The 21,253-nt window shown below is 28.7% G+C and overlaps 2 protein-coding genes and 1 long non-coding RNA gene across 8 annotated transcripts; 1 reads left to right on the top strand and 2 right to left on the bottom strand.

The window, feature by feature from the left end:
* Positions 1 to 3,942: 3,942 nt before the first annotated feature.
* On the bottom strand, positions 3,943 to 16,820 carry LOC107884336. Of its 2 annotated transcripts, XM_016806167.2 has the most exons (5): positions 15,543 to 16,820; positions 7,691 to 8,718; positions 6,339 to 6,407; positions 6,117 to 6,206; positions 3,943 to 4,206 (listed from the first exon to the last, which is right to left on the bottom strand). In XM_016806167.2, exons 2-5 carry the CDS (start codon positions 8,678 to 8,680, stop codon positions 4,111 to 4,113), a joined length of 1,245 nt encoding a protein of 414 aa, XP_016661656.1. In that variant the 5' UTR covers positions 8,681 to 8,718; positions 15,543 to 16,820; the 3' UTR covers positions 3,943 to 4,110. The 2 variants fall into 2 exon arrangements, with proteins under 2 accessions (XP_016661656.1, XP_029344096.1); XM_029488236.1 differs by lacking the exon at positions 15,543 to 16,820 and having other exon boundaries at positions 7,691 to 8,802.
* A 16-nt stretch (positions 16,821 to 16,836) lies between these two features.
* Positions 16,837 to 19,171, bottom strand: Rpl37a (ribosomal protein L37A). Its single transcript, NM_001126196.2, has 3 exons — positions 19,070 to 19,171; positions 18,708 to 18,836; positions 16,837 to 17,060 (listed from the first exon to the last, which is right to left on the bottom strand). The coding sequence occupies exons 1-3, from the start codon at positions 19,070 to 19,072 to the stop codon at positions 16,914 to 16,916; spliced, it is 279 nt and encodes a 92-aa protein (NP_001119668.1). The 5' UTR covers positions 19,073 to 19,171; the 3' UTR covers positions 16,837 to 16,913.
* Positions 19,172 to 19,553: 382 nt separating this feature from the next.
* LOC115033840 lies at positions 19,554 to 21,041 on the top strand. Of its 5 annotated transcripts, none has more exons than XR_003839167.1 (5): positions 19,616 to 19,665; positions 19,770 to 19,926; positions 20,157 to 20,326; positions 20,409 to 20,895; positions 21,021 to 21,041. It is a non-coding gene; the product is annotated as an uncharacterized LOC115033840 (long non-coding RNA). The 5 variants fall into 5 exon arrangements; XR_003839166.1 differs by having other exon boundaries at positions 20,409 to 20,920; XR_003839165.1 differs by lacking the exon at positions 21,021 to 21,041 and having other exon boundaries at positions 19,554 to 19,665; positions 19,770 to 19,935; positions 20,409 to 21,014.
* The last annotated feature ends 212 nt before the right edge of the window (positions 21,042 to 21,253 follow it).

Raw genomic sequence — 21,253 nt, 5'->3', positions numbered from 1 at the left:
GGCTCTTTTTGTGGAGTGGCATCATTTTCGATTGCGAACGGTGTTTTTGTTAATTATAACGATAGGAGAAACCACGTTAGCCATGGTAATTAAAAATAAACTGATAAGATACGTAACACATTACGGAACAGCGCACATGTTATCGCTTTGGCTGCCGAAGCCCGACTGATAGGTGAAATTAAAAAAAAAATTTTATTCTGTGAAAATTAGTTTATATCCTGTCTACAAAATTTCTACCAGAAGGAGTGCTTCGATTTCAACATATGGTACCTTATATTTTAGAAAATTGAATGAAGATGGTACTTTAAAAAATTTTTCGATTTTCTCAATAGTTATTAATGCCGCGAGAAAAATCACCGAAAACGTGCTTTTGAAAACTATAGGGACTTTCAAATTTTTGACCTCCCTAATGCACCAACAATATTCACTTTCCCATCGAACAAGATATTGAAGTTGAAAATCGAAGCATTATTTTGACTACTTATCGTGTACACAGACACACAAATAAAAAATTAAAATTAAAATTCCCAGTAATTTTCAATTTTTTGTGTAACTTTAAAACAAATGACCGATACCTATGCCATACATGACTTTCATGTAGATACATGAAATGTTGACTCAATGTTTATATAGCATTTTCTATACACGATAAAATGTTCAAAAGATTTTGAATTGTTTTGAACTGTTTAGGGACATTTTCAGTTTCCAATTTTATTAGTTTTTAGATTCTGAGTGGAACGATGAATGTATTGATTTTACAATGATGTGTGTTTTTTAGATTCTGCGCGGAGCGATGAATGTATATTGATTTTACAATAATCTAATAATATTCTAACGGTCTAGACGGCATCTCTGCTCGTCTACTATATAGTTGTCGGCATGCTATTACTACTCCAGTCTTCATTATATTCAGGCGCTCCTTAGACGAAGGCATTGTCCTCGATGTATAGAAAACCTGTTCTATCACCCCCATCTTCAAGGCTGGTGACCGCTCTGGCGTTTCCAACTATAGACCTATTTCTATCTTGCCACACCTGGCCAAACTCCTTGAATCCATTGTATATTCCTGTATCAAAAGAAACCTCAATCACATAGTTATTGACTCTCAACATGGTTTCCGTCCTGGCAAGTCAACCATCACCAGCAGCATTTCTTTCACTACCTACATACTAAACAGTTTTGAGGAAAATAGTCAAGTTGACACAATCTTTACTGACTTCATGAAAGCGTTTGACTCAGTAGACCATGGACTTCTCATTGCCACACTTGACTCGCTCGGTATCGGCCAGCCGCTCATATCCTGGTTCGCGTCCTACTTAACATCTCGTAAACAATTTGTTAAGCTAATTTGAGCCGTTTCAGAGTTATCTGTAATTTCCTTGGGTGTTCCACAGGGAGGTCATCTGAGTCCTCTTCTTTTTATCATATTTGTAAATTCAATAAATAAGTGTTTCTCTTTTGCCAAGGTTCTCCTATTTGCGGATGACATAAAAAATTTTGTAAAATTGACTCACCCGCTGACTGTCTTTTATTACATGCCGAACTCGATGATTTCTTTGATTGAACGCGTCACCTTAACCTGCCCCTCAAATTGGACAAATGTCACGCTATGACTTTCTATAGGAAACGTAGCCCCATACTACACTCATACCACCTTGGTAGCTCCCCCCTCTTACGCGTCCATCTTATCAAAGACTTAGGCTTCTATCTATCACCCACCCTCTGCTTCAAACACCACTTAAATGTTACTGTTGGGAAGAGCCTGAAGATCCTCGGATTCATCAAACGAAACACATCCCTCTTTACCTCCGCCACCTGTCTCCGTACCCTTTACTTCAGCCTTGTCCGTTCCATCCTCGAGTATGGATCGGTCGTTTGGTTTCCATATCTGGCCTGTGATCAATTGCGCCTTGGACGAGAACAAAATCGTTTCCTATCTTTTATTGCCTTTTTATTAAATATTGAACACACACCTCATGATTATACCGGTATCCGCTCCACTCTCAATATCCCAACTCTGGCATCTCGCCGTAAACACGCAGATCTCATGTTCATCACATCTCTACTCAATGGTACCATCGACTCCCCTGACTTACTAGCCACTGTTTCATTTCGCGTTCCCTCCTACTCTACTAGACACCATTCTCTTTTCTCTATCCCTACCCATCTCACCTCGTATGGTCACAGCCAGCCTCTCCACAGAATGTTACACCTATTAAACCAACCTTAGTCCTACCACTTTACTTTATTATCTGTTATCTATATATAATTGTATTAATTTACTTTCTACTTATGTAATTTATCTACGTTACCATATTTTTGTTAACTAAATGCTCTTCGGGGCGTATAATCATCAAATAATCATCAAATCATCAAATAATTATCAAATAATATGTGTTTTTTTTTTGTGTATATAATCACCTTTTAGGACAGTAAAAATGCTTAGATTTTTTTCAACAGCATCTTTTCTGATAAGCAAGTGAATCTAGTAGGTACTTTAGAGGATCAAAAGTAAAAAATCCTCAATAGTGTTCAAAAGCGCCGTGAAAAACAAAAGAAAAATTAAGGAAAAACGGGAATTTTTACGCAAAATCTGTTTTCGAGAAAATCGATATTTTGTTTTTTGGTGCAACTCTTAAACAAATTACCGTAGATGAAACCTTCACCAAATATTTATGTAAGCATTTTTCAAAAGTAAATATGCTTATATAAGTTGTAGCTGTTAGACTGTACATCTGTAGAGTGCAGACTGCAACTATTGTACCCTTGTCAGTAGTCGTGCACTCCAGCTGGACGCAGGACTACTGGTAGTACTGGAATAGTGGAGTCAGTGGCGGGAATTATTAATAAGACTATGATTAATTATTATTATACTGTGTGACAGCTGACAAGTTGTAAGTTATTGCTGTTAACAGTGATAGGTAATCTTTATTAAAACTACAGTTCGTATAACTGAGATTTGCAATCAACATTTCAAAATCAAATACCTAATATTAACCTAATATTACAACTAATTTGCTAGTGAAAAAAAATATAATTATACTACAAAACATTTATTTTAAAAATATTATTATAAGGGCCTGCTCGCGTATCTTTAAAAAGGGGCAATATGCAGTTTCGTTGTCACCGTTAGTGTCGTCGTTAGTGTGAGTGTGACTGTATGCGGGTACCGGGCCATCTACGAACGCACTGTGTGTGCACATACGTCAACGACACCGCCAACCAAAAATAAAATGCATGATTTTTTGCTCAAAACACGCTTTACAAGAAAAATTCTCACGCATCGTAGATGACTGATTTGATCAATTTTTTTTCGTTAAAAAGAGAAGGATTTTCTACAGAGTGCATAGAACTTTGATTTTTTATTTCGATGCTTAAAATAAACATAATAAAAATAACAAAATCTTGTGAAAATCAACCATATTCAAAGTCGTATTATATGGTTTAGAAATAGAAACTTGAAAATCCAAGTTCAATGCGCCCTGTAAGAAGCGTTTCTCTTTCAAAAAAAAAAAAATTATCGAAATCGGATCACTCTATGAGGCGTGAGAGATTTTCCTGCAGGAATTACATGTAATGCATGTTTTTGAGCAAAAAAACAGGTCACGTGCAGGCCCCTTAATATCATTATATTAGGTAAGTATTATATTTGACTATTAGCAGTATATAATATGTACTTGACATAAAAACTTATTTAAATTTAAAATAGTGATTTACCGAGTATGAATGATAAATACAATACTATTTTTAAATTAAATATTGTAACCTTATATTTAACTTTTGATCCAAGTAGTAGTATCCAAGTAGTATACAATAAGAAGTTTGTAATAACTAAATGTAATACATATTTTTTTAAAACACATTTTAACATAGTAGGTACATATATTTTTTATATGTTTTATATACTTTTTGTTATTTAACTTTGTTGGATTTTTTAGATACTATAGGTACATATATTAGCTAATAATATAATAACATAAGTCATTAAAAAACAATAGGTACAATAAATTACAGTAGGAATATAAGATAGGCGATAGCAGAAGAATGAAAATGATACCTACAAGTAAAATTTTATTTTGCATAAAGGTTACCTACCATTTTTCATTTTTTTTATGGACGGTTTGATAAATAATGATTCTTGTGAGTTGTTTTTTCCGATTGAAATTGTACTAATATAAGTATATATGTTGCGCCAGCAGACATCATCTATTATCAAAACAATATTTAGATTAAAATAGGAGCAGATACAAATATTACAGGTACAAGTATAAATATAACAGGTACAAGTGTACAGTGGCGTAGTCAGGGGGGGGGGGTGGTTTAACCCCCCCTCCCCCACCCCCATGACATTTTCCCTCCTAATAAATATATTGTTTGTAGGGTTCGGGACTGCTTGCAAGTTATAAATTTGTTTTATGAAATGGCGAAATTGAATACAAAGTTTGCATTTCCACATTTTTGTATTTTAGATTCTGAGTGGAACGATGAATGTATTGATTTTACAATGATGTGTGTTTTTTTTTTTATTTTTTATTTTTTTATTTTTTTTTGTGTCTGTCTAAACTATAATTGACATCTAAATTGTAGATTGTACGAAGAAATGAACATCAGTATATATAGGTACGTGTTCGTTTATCAAGGTGTTCAAATATCATGTTATTCGTTATTACTAGGGCTAGGAAAATAAAGCACTAAAAACCTATAATAAAAGAATTAAAAATTTGTCAATAATTCTACAAAAAAAGCATTTTAACCAAGAAAATACAACTAAAAAAGACTTGAACATTTTTATGTTTAGCTGAAAAATATTTTTAATATCAAAAAATAATTTATTAAACACACTTTTATAAGTCACACTAAGTAATTCTTAGAACAACTAAACACAATTTATAAATATTGAAAAAAATAAATTAAAAACCGTTTTATTAAATGTCGATTAATGTCAACGTATTACATAACCATTACTCCCCACTCGGGGATCAAAATCTAAGAATCTATTTTCAGAAATATTTTCCGATAAGGCGATAATATTTCACTACGAAATTATGAAATAAGTATATATAATAACACAATTAAAATAAATTAATAAATAATAATTTAGATAAATATGTACGTAAATGTTCTAAAAATGTTAAATATGCGTATAATTAACAAAAACTAATTAAAAAGCTAATAAACTGACAAAAAAGTACCAAAAAAGCATTTATTTACGAATATCATAAGAAAATGCAAAAAAAGCAAAATCAAAATTATTGCATATTTGAACTCTGTGATGAATGAATCGAATTTTGTTTTTGATTAGCTATGTCCTGTAGTACTATGAAAGAAAATGCAAATACTACAAAATCCTAGCCCTAGTTATTACTTATTTATTAACCTAATACCTATTATATGCCAGTATTTTTAAAAATAAAGCTGTTATTTATTTATTTATGAAGTTTATATACCTACTTATTTTTTAGTTTTTTATTACTAAAATTGCAATATGTTTTATGATTTATCAAAAATAATATAAACATGTTGCTACATAGTACATATATTTAAGCATATTTTGAGAATTTCGACTGCATATTTCGATAATTTTTAGTGGAACAAGTCAAGTCTTGAACCCTAAATGTATTTATATACGAAAACTGTATAAACTTGGTTTTAATCTATACTTAAAACACCCCCCATTTCATAATCCTGGCTACGCCACTGCAACTTGCAAGTGTACAACGATTAAAATTAAATTGATCATAGTCAGCAATAATAAAATTAAATATATAAATAAATAGAAGATTCAACACGAAATACGAAATATATCGAACACGTTATGAACTTGAATTAGATTCAACATTTTTTCTGCGTATTCAGTAAGTTTATTTTAATCTATTTTTTTTTTAAATAATAATAATATGGACAATAGGGGGAGGGCTTCACTTGTGTACGCTAATGCTATATTATATTATTACGTTGATAACATGTAATAGTTATAACTTATAAGTTATTTATAAGTTATAACTATTATTTATAGAGAATATAGATATAATTTGTTGGCTATATATTGAATATTTTTATTTCATACAAAATGTAGGTACTATATTCCCTTTACGCATTATTTGCTAATTACTTACCGATGTTATGAGACTATTGTTTATTGTCAAAATGTCGAAAATGGTGAATTCAGGTGAACAGATAGATAATTGATTATAAAATAATTGTAGCTGTAAATTTAAATACATATATAATTGAAAAAATAGTTTTGTGTATAATTGTATGATATAATAAGAAATAAGAATGAAGAGAATAGAATAAAAATCATATTTTATGGGGATTAACTGCTTGACAATTATTACCTCTTCTTTCGTATTACTATCTGTGTGTCGATTGTTCATTTCCGTAATTAACTTTTTGGTTTTAACCGCCTACAATAAAAAAAAATGACTGAGTAATAAAATATTATAATTAATAGATAGGTAGGCTTATCTGCTACTAGATGAGTAATTTATATATCTACCTACTTAGTTCTAGTATATTAAAATCAAAGCTGCAATTGGGAGAAATTAAGTAGAGGAGCTCAATCTAACAATTTAAAAGTTACGTTCTAAGTGCAATATTATTTAACGCAGTCACGTCTACACCACTCCCCGTTCCTAAATATTAAATACTACATTTCAGCTTAGTAATTTGTCTTTATCATATTCCAAAATATAATAGGTATATGTAAGTATGTAACTATGTAACATTATAACATGTAACTTCTAACTTGTAAGTGAATGTGGATTTATATTCCATCCTAAATTAAGTAATACATTATTATTTTTAAAATCTATATTCTGTCGGAGTTTACCGCATTGGCATAACCAAAAAACAGATGAATATCGAGAACAGCCGAAAATTAAATTATTTTTGAAGTTTTAAAGAAAATAGTATTTTAAAATATATTTCTAACTTAGGTATATTAACTTTACATTTTAGGACTTTTGTAACAAGTGCATGTGAGTGCGTAACGCTTACACCGTTTGCTGTCGAAAGATTAAAAAAAAATTTTAATATGTTTTAAAAATATTACCGAAATAAAACTCAAGTTAGTACGTTGGAATATGTATAGGTCTATTTTTCATAGGTAGTGTGAAATCCCTTCAATTCATTGATAACGAATAGTTTGACTTGAAACGAAACATTTGTAGCTCAGAAAACGTAGTGTCAGGCAAACCAAAAAAAAAAAAGATGAAAATGTATTAAAATAATTCAAGCCGTACTAATCATTAGGTATAGACGTATAGTTAGTTACTATAGGTACCTAGGTACCTATATATGGTAAATTATGCAATATGCATAATATACTATATATATAGATATATACAAGTTGTTGTATATATCTATGGAATATAAATATTTATTAGTTACGCTTTTTCAATATAATATGTTGTATACATAATAGGCATTTTCAAAAAAGTGATAATATTATTATTTTATGACCCTGTATAGGCAGGGGCGTATTAACATGTTTCCCGCATGTAGGCCTATTGAAAATGTCCGCCTTAAATAACTGAAATAATAATATAATATACTGCACTACCTAATTTATCATTTAATTAGCTACTATAAAATATATATTAATTAGGTAAATATGCAAAAGAAATTTTATTTAAATACTAAATACCAAAAATTTGGGTAATAAAGTACCTACAGATGTCTTACCAACCTGCTGTATTGTAGTGTGTGCTGTGACAATTATGAGGCCAAGCCTTGTGGAGTATTGTAGCATCCACCCAATGAATAGAATCTTTGATCGGAATACTGATTTACTAAACGAACTGTTTGTGTACGAATAAAATAATTCCGTATATATGTCGAATAATACAGTAACAGCTAAAATAATGATAGACATGCCCATTTGAAAGCCAAATAAACATTTTATGTCATTGATAGCTTCCCTGGATAGCCAGTGTCTAATTCTAAACAGCTCTATAGTGTTCGCCAATGGAAAACTTTTGTCCTTTGGACAGTAAAAATCTTTTTCATACATGATCACACAGGGTGGTGATTTGTCGTCACTATTCCTCGGAGTCGCCACTTGGGTTCCAGTAAACGAATATCGTACATTAAAATTGTAGTATTTCTGTTCGTCGTTTATTTGAATTAACTTTTCGTTTATATCTCGAAACTTCGTGTACACTAAAAAACACTGGATGGAAAAATGCAATTCCGTGCACACCATACTCAGGTTGTGCATGTAATATAAACCAAAAAATGTCGTCATTAAAAAGGGATTAACGTGATTATTAAATATGTAAAACAACCTTAGGGAATTTGTGGCTATGATAAAACTCATGAAGAAGAAAATCACGGAAAAAGAAAAATACTTGATGTGTTTAGAGGCGACGGAGTTCATTGGTATGTAAATCTCGAATCCTTCCAATGTCGTCTTAAACTTTTGATATTTAAACTTGATGTTGTATACAACGATCATTCTTGATATCAACGAAGTTATGATCCCCGAACTACACGTTACCACCGTCAAAGACATGGAGAACGCCTTTGACCAGTCGTCGAACTTATCGTTTACCAAAGGAAACACGATAATAAGAGATATGCCGGTGATAAACAAAATAACGGTGTATGCAATTTGATATATGTTGTTATCGTTATTTGAGTCGAACGATATCACACCAAAATGTTGTAAGCCAAACATAATTGGCCACACACACTTTGCCCGTCAACTTATACAATCTGCAAAGGTAATAGTAATTAGTAACACAATATAACAGTGGCGTGGCGAAGGGGGTCTAGAGGAGCGATAGCTTGGAGGCAAAATTTGGGTGGGTGGGTATTGGGTAATAGGTATTCATTTTTAGCATACATATACTGTACACAATAGGTATACTATAAAATTAACGAAGTACTAATGTAAAAAAAGGTGGCAAATAGGTACCGCTCTGCTGTTCATTAGATGTCAAATGGGTCATTGTAATGGATGTGTTAAATGTTAATTCAATGATATAAAATAATTGTACACCAAAACCAAAACTGAACGAAGACTGTCTGCCGATATTACTTTAAGTATATTTTATAATATTGCTATTAAAGTCATTTATACTAAGAGTATGTTAAATTTACTTTGTCGAAAACATTTAATTTGTTTACTTTAAAAGTTTTATGTAACTACCCACGAATAATATTTTTAAATTACAAAAAAATAACTAAAAACGTTATTTTTCGTTTAGGTACCTACCTATTACATATCTATTTTTTTTTTTAATTTGAACTTAAAATGTCTATAAAAATGACTGTGTAGATGTATTTTTAGAGATTTGGGTTACAATATCAACTATTTATGAAAAACTATGTTTTTATTTTTCAATCATTAGATAACTAAAAAATGTATCATTTTATACATTTTTATTTTTTAACTACAATATAATTTGCAATTTTTCGTCATTTTCTTTTCATAACTTATATATAAAAATGTTTTAATAATTTCTAAATGAAAAGTATATTGCAAATGTTCGAGACTGGTGAATTTCGTCAAAATTCTAACTTCAGACAGTCGTACAAAATTATTGAGGACTTACCTACGCTCAACTTTTTTTTAATTTCACTATTAACAACTTTTTGAACTCCACCTATTACATTTTCAAGTTTATTGACCTACCAAAAATTTTTTACTGACAGCAATTAAAAATCAATTGCTTAGGTATACAGCTATCAATAGTTCAAAAAGAATCAAAATATTTTGCCAATATTCGGTAAGAATTTTGATGAAATTTGGCTTTGTGTAAAAATTCTCATTTTAGATTCTGAGTGGAGCGATGAATGTAATTGATTTTACAATGAAGTGTTTTTTTTTATTTTAAAACTGTCATCACCTTTTAGGACAGTAAAAATGCTTAGATTTTCTTCAACAGTATCATTTCTGATAGGAATTGAATACTTTAAGGGGGTCTAAATTCTAAAAAATCCTAATAATGTTTGAAAGCGCTAGAAAAAGAAAAGAAAAATTAAGGAAAAACGGGAATTTTTACACAAAGATGGTTTTCGACAAAATCGATTTTGGCTTTTTGTATAACTCTGCAATACAAATGACCGTAGAAACATGCAATTTTCACTGGTTGTTTATATTAGCATTTTATATACACAATAAAAATTTTCAAAAAATATTAATTTGTTTTGAACTGTTGAAGGACATTTTCAGTTTCCAATGTTTTTTTTTCTATGAACGTCAATAAAATTTTATTTGTCGGGTAAAAAAACTTGAAAATTTAATACAAGGCTCTTAATTTATTGTTACAGTGAAATTTGTAAAATATTAAAAATCCATATAGTTACATAATATATCCATATAGTTTTTCCATAAGTATTTAAAATTCGGATTTTGACAAAAAGCGTAAAACTCAATGTGTAAATTATTTTGAGATAAAAATTCCTAAAAAATTTTCTTTTTAAGTCTAAGATTTTCAAATGTAATTCAAAATTCCTTATAAGAGTATCTATCTTTATCAATAAAAATGTCTATAAGAAAGTCAAATTAAATTTTTATAACATTTAGATATTCACTCGACTTCTCATATGTAGCGATTTTCTTATTTTGATGTAATTCAAAAACGAATAACCATAAATTCTTGAATTGTATATCATATGTTTATATGTTTATTTTGTGAATTCCCATACTTGATAAAATTTTCAAAATATTTTAACGTGTTTTGAGCTGTTTATAAGCAATTTAAAAATTGTTTTCTAAACATTCCAACAAAATTTTATTTGTTAGGCCAAAAAGCACCAAAGCTTATTACAAAGCTCCTGATATATATTGCTTAAATATCAGTGTAAAAATTCAAAAGCACAATTTTTTTTTATATGTATTTAAAGTTCAATTTTTGACAACATTTATCATATTTAATATTTAAAAATGATTTTGTAGTTAAAAAAATATGTAAGGTACGTCAGAGCGATATCCACTTACCCACCTTTTTTCCTTATATTTTTTTAGTTTTTACCACGTTTTTGAAAACAACTTAGCTCCGGTCAGAATCTTAAAAAATAACTTAAATAAGAAAATAATAAACTATAGAAGCTATGTACCTATGTTATTGACTTCAAACGTTTTAAGAATGTACTGTCATTGTACCTACCTATATATAAATGTTAAATAAATAATAAACATAATTTAATTTAACGCAATTTTTTATTCATAAAATATTAGATGGGTGGGTGGGTGGTTAGAATAAAATCTTTGCTCAATGTGTGAAAATAGCCTCGCCTCGCCACTGCAATATAATACAATACAAAACATGCAGTGCATAAACTTAGGTACATATTATAGTAGGTACTTTATATAGGTAGTACTATTGTATAAATTACAATTATTACATTCTTAGGTATAATCATTCCTTTAACTTTTAAAGAATAATATACTTATTATAAAAAATAAAATTTTTTCAAAATAATGAAAGTCGAAAAGAGTACAAATATTTTGAAAATGTCTATATGTTATTACTTATTGCCGAGATTATTGGCTATAATTGCATGTATTCAAATTATCAAATATATAATATACGAAAATGCTGAAGTCTCTACAGAATACGAATAATGATTTTTAATTATAACAAAATAACTACCGGACATCATTATTCTTTGTTTAAAATAAACTTTAAATATCCAATTTCGTTAAAATGTTAACTTCGAACGACTATAAAAAATATTGTTGTCACGTATATTTTATATTTTTTGTATTCAGTATAAGCTACTAATGGAGAACATTGTATTAAATATTTTAAAGTCTTAACTATAAAAATTGTACGTTTTATACATTTTTAACTACCTACAAACTTTAACCTTTTGAAGCTTACATTTTTATAAAAAAAAAAAAATCGTGCCTATGTATTTTTAATAAAACCATCAAACATATTGTATTCAAATATTCAATCGAGTAAAAAACTGTTAATAGAGGATTATAGAAAAAAAAAACTGAAAATATTTTGAAAATTATACAGTGTACAAATTATATAAAATGATTATATAGAATTTTCAATTTTAACCTTTGAAATGCACCAACTGTAAGTCAAATGTTCTACCGGAAACCACCCCTGAAGTTGAAAATCGAAATATTTTATCAACCAAAAATCCGAGTGCAAATATAGTTTATAATGTATTAATGTAACAAATACAAATGCAAAAACAATATTGTACCTATAGTCTTTGGCTCCTTATGGAACTAGTCTCATTTGTACCACCCTTAAGTTCATACCCACCTATGACATAAAATAATATTAGTAATTACTATGGCACAGATTTATTCATCAAAAAAACAAGAAAAATGCCTTTAAAAAACCCAAGACTTGCCGGACTGGGTCAAAAATGTCCACCGGGAAAATAAAAAAAATCAGCCTGCCCATTTATATATACCTATAAAAACAACCCTAAAAAATCATATATTTTCATATAAAATGATTGTATATTATTTTGTGAATTTGAACACATAAATTTATTATTAAAAATTAAATAAATTAAAAATTGGTTGATACAAAGAAATTTTGTCATTTTTATTTAAAATACATATTATGTTTAAACTCCAGAATACACATTAATACATATTAAGCAATGTGTTAAGGTTTGAGTAGGCCTGTGCGGTTATAACAATTAATGGATTATACATATAATTAATCGGTTATATCGGTGATTTTACAATATCTTAATACACCGATTAATTGTTATTTCGATTAAATCGATTAATATCAATCAATCGATTAATCGATAAATCGATAAAAAAATAATCATTAATTGATTATTGATTGTTTTTTTTTTTATTTATATATGATATTACTTATGTTTTAACAGTTTTTTATTTATTTTGTTATACTTATTATATAATTATTATGTTGTAGTTTTTTTGAAATTGTTTGTCATGTATATTGTACACAACCAGTCAGTAATAAATAAAGACAATAATAAAAAATTGTAATTCTGACTATCCAATATCCATTATATTAGGGGCCCAGTCCCTAAAATATCCAAATTTTCGTACTACAGACATAGTCCCAAATCGGTCAAATCTAAATTATTTCTAGATAAACACTTAAAACACTAGTATACTATAATATACCACCGTTCACTACTAAGCTGATAATAATAAAAATAGCTATACTCTCAATTAAAGTGAATAGTTTATAATAATAACTATAATAAGAGTATAAGGCGTAACAACACAAAATATTTTTTACTGTGTGTCTGTGTAGAATGTAGATAATATTAAAATGTAGTTTGGCAAAAAACCATTAAAATATAAAAAAAATGTGAAGATATAAAATTATACATAATATTATTATCATAGGCGCAAATAGCATTTGAAATTTGGGGGGGCTAATAGGGCTAATAGGGCCTTACTTTGATAATATTTAATAAGCTTAAAACAAAATGTAGGAAATTAACCGGATTAACCGGAAAAATCGATTAGAACCTGTAATTGATAATCGGTTGTGTCAAAGAATAATCGCGCAGGCCTAGGTTTGAGCTCTTTTGTGACATTGTGTCCACCGAGCACATTATTATACCTTAGTTCAGCCACTACGGCGGCACCGGAATAGGTGGGAGTTTATATGATGATAATTGTCACACATTTTAGGCGGTTCAGGCGTAAGTTACGATAAAGGTAGGGATTAATCTACCGATTAATGAAGATAATAATATGGTACAATACATAAGCATGTTTTTTTTATAATTTATACATTATTTCATATTAGCAAGGCCGGATTAAGAACCTATTGAGCCCCGGGACTACAATTTCATATGGGCCCTTTTGACAAAACACGCTTTACAAAGCCGCTCGCTACGCTCGCAAGAATTCACATCTTTCTAACTATTTCATAAATTCATAATAAATTGCATTATAAAATTATAAAATGAATAGGTAAATGTAATTTATGTCTATAACTACTAATTTTATTGTGGTATAATAAAAACTAATACCTACTTCATATTTCATTAAATTAAATTCAAATTTTCATAATAACTTTTAAATTTATTAACAATAATCATTAACAATACTCATTATAACTAATATCAAAAAAAAATTAAAATAAAATAATTTTTTATTGCTTTACTAGAAGCCAACTCTCTTAGTACTTTATTTAAGTCTAATGATTTTAACAAATCATTCTCAGAATATAAAATCATTTGTATGTCTTCTTGGGTTTGACTGGTTATATACTTATTTTTACTCTAGTTAATTTAGAAAAAGCTCTCTCCATACATAAATAACATTATTAACTATTGATATCAATGAAAATATTAAATAACAGTAAAATGCGTCTTTTCTACCATTATGCTTTTGTAGGTATTTACTAATTAGTTGTTCTTGTCGATAGAAAAAAAATGGTTTTTAAAATATTGAAAAACTTTTCTTTAAAATCACTAAAAAATGTGTATCAGCTTAAAATTGTTTGGGCCCCTATCATTTTGGTACTTGAGAGTTGAGAGGGCCTCGGGGCTTCCGCCCCGGCTAGACCCCCCCTTAATCCGACCTTGCATATATTAGAAAATGCGTCTATGTCGACAGGATGAGTTTTAACCGATATAGGTAAACCTATAAAAAAACGTCCCTACCAGTATAAGCGGCCCACCGGGAAACTCCCGTCTGCCCAGTCCGGCCCCGCTTAATGGACTAATAATATTATAAAACTATACAGGTAAAAAAAATGATACATATTATACATATTATGTTGTTTGTAATATTATAGAGGACGTTACACAGACATGTGTTGTCTCCGTCTTACAATTAGTAGTGAATAGTGATAGGTAAATATGCGGCAAATATTTTTTTGGTAAATTCCCTTGTTGTATAAGTAAGCACTCGTTAGTCGCTATTTAAAAAAATACCCGGAATTTTGGATAATTACTTCAAACAAAAATTATTCAATAACATTTGTTGATCTACGAACAAATATAAGCGGTGTGGTGATTCAAGTCTAAAGAACCATAAATATGTCCATTAAAATATTTTATTCAAATACATTGTTGGCGTAAAGTCAACTAGATAATCTTTTTTTGAAAATTTATAAATTAATAGAGTTAAAAATATTTTAAAACCAGAAAAAAAATGTTCATAAGCCCACTTCTGCTAAGTATATCATTGTTTAGCCATATTTATATATAAAAAATAATATAGGTACTTTTATCATATCTGCAAGTGACAAGTATAATAGTATACATAAATAATTATGATATTATAGACTAGATTGTTTACCTATTAAACTATACAGTGAGATTCATTTAACGCAAGACACTTATTATACGAAAGGTAGATGGTTAAATGATAGTGTCTTACGTTAAATGGATCACCCTGTACAGACTATTAACTTTAACGTATAATATATAATATATAAAAAGAATATAACATGGGCATCTCACCAAGACAGTGCATAGTTAGACCTAAATATTATGTTCTTACGACTATAAAAAAATCAAAATATAAAAAGTATGTTATACTTTATTTTTGGAGAGAAATGTCGAGAAACATTTGTAATTATAACCTTATTAAGTATTATATATTATTTGTGTACCTGAACACACAGCAACATGTAATAATATATCATAAAATTGAATGTTGAAATATTACCAATGCAAGAACTATTAAAACTCAACTAAAATAATATTACAATAAACATTTTATGTCTACTACTTTTTATCATAAAGCTTAACTAAATACAAATAATGTTTAGTTTAACCATTAAAACAGACTTCAAATTGATGCGTCACTAATATTTTATGAAGTATCAAGCACATAAACATCAACACTAATGATCGACCATTTTGGTGCTATTATTTTATTGATTTTATTAGAGAAGTGTTATCAATATTAAATTTCATAATAGTTCCACTTGAATCAATGATGTAAGATGTAAAATTAAGTTTTTTTCCATACAATAAAAGAAAGTTTCCATATGAGACAAAAAGAACACACTACTTGCTGAACTCAACTCAAATTAGTTTGTTCAAGATTTTTTTAAAGCAATATTGTCTATGGTCTTAAAAATATAAATTACATTTTACAAGGATGTTCTAACTGTTTAACCTAGTGTTACCTTTCAGTCATTATATATAAATGTTTTGGGAGCACTTATGTGAAATGGACACAGGGGCGTAGCATGCATGTAAGCACTGTAAGCACTGCTTACAGTTGAAAAAAAGGAAAAATAAGTTAATATTTATGTCATTATAATAACAAATTACAATTCAAATTAAATCTTTGACTATTTCTTATTGTTTAGTTTATTTTTTTATTAAGTACGAACACAGCCATATTTTGGTCATCGTCGTCGGCTGTTGCGTATGATGGTGGAAAAACTGGAAAATCTATTTTCATTTTATTAACACTTGGTATTGACGCGCTGTGCCGTCGTGTAACATGTTCTGAAACTGCTTACGTGAACTAATAGACACGGCTTTCGTACAATGCCATAGAGGGGGCTCGTATTTATATACAATTTGTAAGCACTTATGATTTTGCATACACCACAGTACCAACCGGTTTATTATTATTTGTATTACGGATAAGGGGATAATCGGCGGCCGTGTACATTTGTAGTTGACTGTAAAATTACTAATAAATTTCCAATGCATTAGTTTTTCTGCTTACACTTTCTTAAAACCCACGTTACGCCACTGAATGGACAAGTACTTAAATAATAACAAAGTATTTGATATCTGAAGTAGAAATGTAATACTAATAGATTTTTAAGTAAACTTTTTAAAACTAGCCAAGGTATTATATATTTACCCATTTAAATGTTTTATATACTATATAAATGTCACTTAACTCAATAAAGAGGATAGTAAATAATGTTCACAAATTCATTTAAAAGGATAAGGAAAAAAATAACAATTTTATTTTTTTAATGTCCTTATATTAGATAATGATCAAATGTTGGAAATTACAAGTCGTTCACTTCCCTCAAACGTCTGATTGCGGATCGTACAGTGGTTGCAGCGGTTGTAGAATATACATAAGCTCCACCTGCTACAGTTCGTCTACACCTTTTGCATGACCAAATTCCTACACAAGTTCTCTTCATGGATTCCTAAAAAATTAAAAATAATAAATAAAAATTATAATACATTTTAAACCAGTGTTAATCAACTATCATAACATTTAAAAAAAAAACTCAGTAGATTTTGAGAAAACTGTGAGATTTACCCTTAGATCATATTATAGTATGGATAGAGCTACTGGCTAAATATCCGAAGCCAACAAACTAAGGTGAATATGTGCAAATGTGCATGATTGACATCACGCATTCATGCGCACGATTGGTACAACTGTTATCATGCGCTATTTATATCACTGCTAGTTTAGTGATAAATATGATAAAAATGCGACAAGCACTGAAAAGCATGCGCAAAGAAATCAGTTACCTTCGACTAGTCTTTATGATGTCTTCAACACGTAGTACACTTTTATAATGCAGTAGCTCTATCTATAGTATACGATCTAAGGATTTACCAAATTAGAGAAATAAAAGATTAGTCATCCGCTGTTAAGAAGTAAATATATTAATGCTAATATTGTACTTATATTTAAAAAGAAGAATATTGTTTAATATATTTTGCCTGAATACCAATTAATTACAAACTAAAAATTATAAAACATAACTTCAATCCCATGTATATAAGTTATGAGCGTCTAAACCACTAGTTCTTAACATATGATCTAATGAGCTGTTATGATAAATATAATAATATGATACATTTTTTTACAATATTAATTCACATTAAATTGTTAATAGCTTTAAACTTTTACCTACAATTAATCAATTATAAACATTATAGGCCTGCTATAAGGAATTTTATTGTTTTTTGTTAATTCATAATCTAAAATGCATAAAATAATAAAATGATTCTTTTTTATAAGAAAAATTAATGATTGAAATTGAGGTGGTCCGTGACACATCAAAAGTTTTCTAAGTGGTTTGTAGGGTCAAAAAGGTGTAAGGAACCACTGATTTAAACTATTAATTATTACAATTTAAAAATGCTTATAAATTCAAATTGAATAAAAATTAAAATATCGTAAAACGCCAACGCAGGGACACAGGTGATGTTCTTAAATTAAAGTTTGATAATAGCTGAATTCTACTACTAAACATAATTTACTATATTGTGTTTGGGTCAGAGAGGAAACAAATGGTGCACAGACATCCTCTTAAATAATATAACACTGAATAAAATGTTGTTCAGTGCACTATCATTTCATTGCTAAATAAGTATTTATGATTTAAATCAGGTATATACAATCACTAATCAAATAAAACAGCTGAACCAAATATCATTTTAATATTTTAATTTATAAGAAATAGGTAATAATGTAATTTAATGTATTTTAATTATTAAGTATCCAGTATCCACTAGCCAAAAATTATAATATATCAAGTCGTTTTTTTAATTAATTTCAATAGATGGATAGTAAATATAACATAACGTATATGTAAAATATAAAAACAAATGACTCAAATATTTTATGAAAAAAATACAATCATATTAAAATGAAAATTGAGTAATTTTTCTAGTTTTTTCAGGAGCCTACTTTAAATTAAAACATATGTTCAATTTTTACTCAAAACCTAATTGTTATCCTTTCAACTGGTCACTATTTAAAACACGATTAGGTAGTTCCTATTAACTTTTTTAATATCGATCAAGTACTTTAATATTGTAATAAATATCCTTACTTTTCCACAGAACGAACAGGTATATTTGCTGTGCTGGGTGATTTCAATTTTCTTGACCATCTTACGCAGCGAGGCACCATATCGGGTACCATATTTACCTACAATTCCTACTTTCTTTGTACGTTTGGCCTGTAAAAATAAAATAATTTATTAATAAGAAACATACTAAATACTAAAGATATAATAAAATTTTATTATAACCATAGTTGTACTTTGTCTGATTCAATTAAAAACATATACAAGTCAAACAAGGAAAAAATCCTAAGACATCACAAACACTGAAAATGTTATGAATTTTTCGATACAGAGGTGTATTATGTATTAGTTGAACGATTATTCAGATAAATTTGGATTAAACTTACCATTTTGACGGCGGTGAAATCCTTTTTCGATTACAAGTAAATAAATTAATAACAGAAGTAACACTAACAAGAAGAGCTAGCTTAGAAAAAAAGAGATTTAGTGATTGTACATTTTGTGAGGTTAAAACATTTTTACAGTGGTCCCAAGAAGTGACGAAACATATAGACTTCAAATAAATGATTATCAATTTATTTTTGTTTTTATTTCCTACATTCCTACTTATGACTTTTTTCAATTTATCAAAATACTTATAACCATGAACTATTAATTAATATAATTGGTGGACCGTTGGGTAAAAATGTAATTAATTAATAATTATTAATTATCGTAATATCACAGAATAAAAGAAAGTGGCTCAACTGTTTTTGTGGACTAGATTGGGTCGTTATAAATACTACCTATTACGGCACCATAATATTGTTATCATTATACAGTCGTTATCATTTTTGTTTTATCACATTCTCATTTCTCATAAAATTAATTAGGTATTCAGTATTCACCATGGATTATTATAATTATTATTATTTTAGTTCACAATTCACATACTATTATTTATCAATTCCACAGATATAAAATTATTTTATAAAATAAAAAGGTATAACACAATTTTGTAAAAAAATTACTATACATAGTATGTTTGTCAATAGTTTATTAGCATGTTAATTTGTCTTGTTTGGTTAATTCTTTTTTTTTTTGTAGTTTTTGGCAAGTCTAATAATGCTAATGAATTGCGTTTAGAAGGTAATAAGTTTAGCCCATCTTCTTTATTTGCCATACCACTCATCTTTTCGTAAACACTATTTAGAACCTTCAATTGTTATAACCATTCTGCAGAATATTCTCTTTGGTCTATTAAGTAAGTCAGGTCTGTAATTTTTTTCAGAATTTCTCTACTTTGTATTGGTAGATTCCTGTTATTATCAATGTTTTCAGCACTTGTACATTTTTGTTCTTTTAATATTAATCTTGTAGTAGCAGCAGTTGTAGTATTTTGCATATTCAAATCAATTGTACTTACTTCTTGTGGCCTTGTTATTGAGTACCTAGGGTCGGTGGATATGTAAACATTATTTTTAAATTTTTCAGGCAGATCATTAAATGAATAACCTGGTACATATATGAATATGGCACATATATGTTTGCATGGCCAATGATACTTTTCAAAATCTAAACATGTACAACTTGGTACAGTAAAATCTACTACATATACATTGGACCCATTTTCACTCTGTACTTCAAACTGATGTTCTAATAATGTAAGTTTGTTTATTCTTTTTTCACTGTATATATTTTGAGCTATGACAAATCGGTCATATATATGTTTCACAAATGTTTCAGGTCGTCCATGTAGAAAAATTGGAATAACATTTGATATTTTTTTATAATGATTATTAAGTTTAAAATTTTTCTTCTGATATTTACATAAAGATTGTGGTAAAAATTGTTCAATAATGTTTTCTATTGTACTATTTAGTGATTTATCACTAGAAAACTTCAAATAAAAATGTTTTAATAATTTATTTTGAGATTCAACTCCATTATTTGTACCAATTTTAATATCAAATTCCAATTTAAAAAATTTACTAGTCCATTTTTCTTCAATTGTAAGCCATGTTTTAATAAAATAATCTTGTGCCTTCGGATTTTTCAACCATACATCAGTTAACTTCATCTTCTCAACTTTATGAATAAATTCAATGTGGTTTCTACTGTTAGCAATGTTCCTCCAGAGTATCAGAAGTTCACCTTGATTTTCTTTAATATTCAGATTTCCCTGTTTATTTGTCCATCTTAACCATGCCTGTTCTCGATGGAAATCACATATGTAAGTTGGGCAATTGAAAATCCTGGTAATTGCATTATATTCTGCTTCGCAGTAATCTGTTAAGAAATATTGAGGAGACCACGTCGTATTCCATGATTTAATTATTGTTAAACCTTCTTCAATAGATTTTGAATCTTCACATTGAAAAAATGAAGCAACAACAGAATAGTTAACGTTGGTTTTTACAACAAGGAGGAATAATGGAAGTGCATATTTTGTAGTTTTGTATGTTGCGTCCAGAAAACATACATTACCATATCGATTAGTAAGTATCTTTGCCATTCCATTTGTTGACAAAAAGTAATTGCTCTATAATTCCATCCTCTTCACTAAATGGCCGAAAATAAAAATTATCTTT

Source organism: Acyrthosiphon pisum, chromosome A1 (genome assembly GCF_005508785.2).
Source record: "Acyrthosiphon pisum isolate AL4f chromosome A1, pea_aphid_22Mar2018_4r6ur, whole genome shotgun sequence".
NCBI classification, from domain to species: Eukaryota; Metazoa; Arthropoda; class Insecta; order Hemiptera; family Aphididae; genus Acyrthosiphon; species Acyrthosiphon pisum.
The sequence above is the reverse complement of the archived record's forward strand: the minus strand, read 5'-3'. Positions and strand labels throughout refer to the sequence as shown.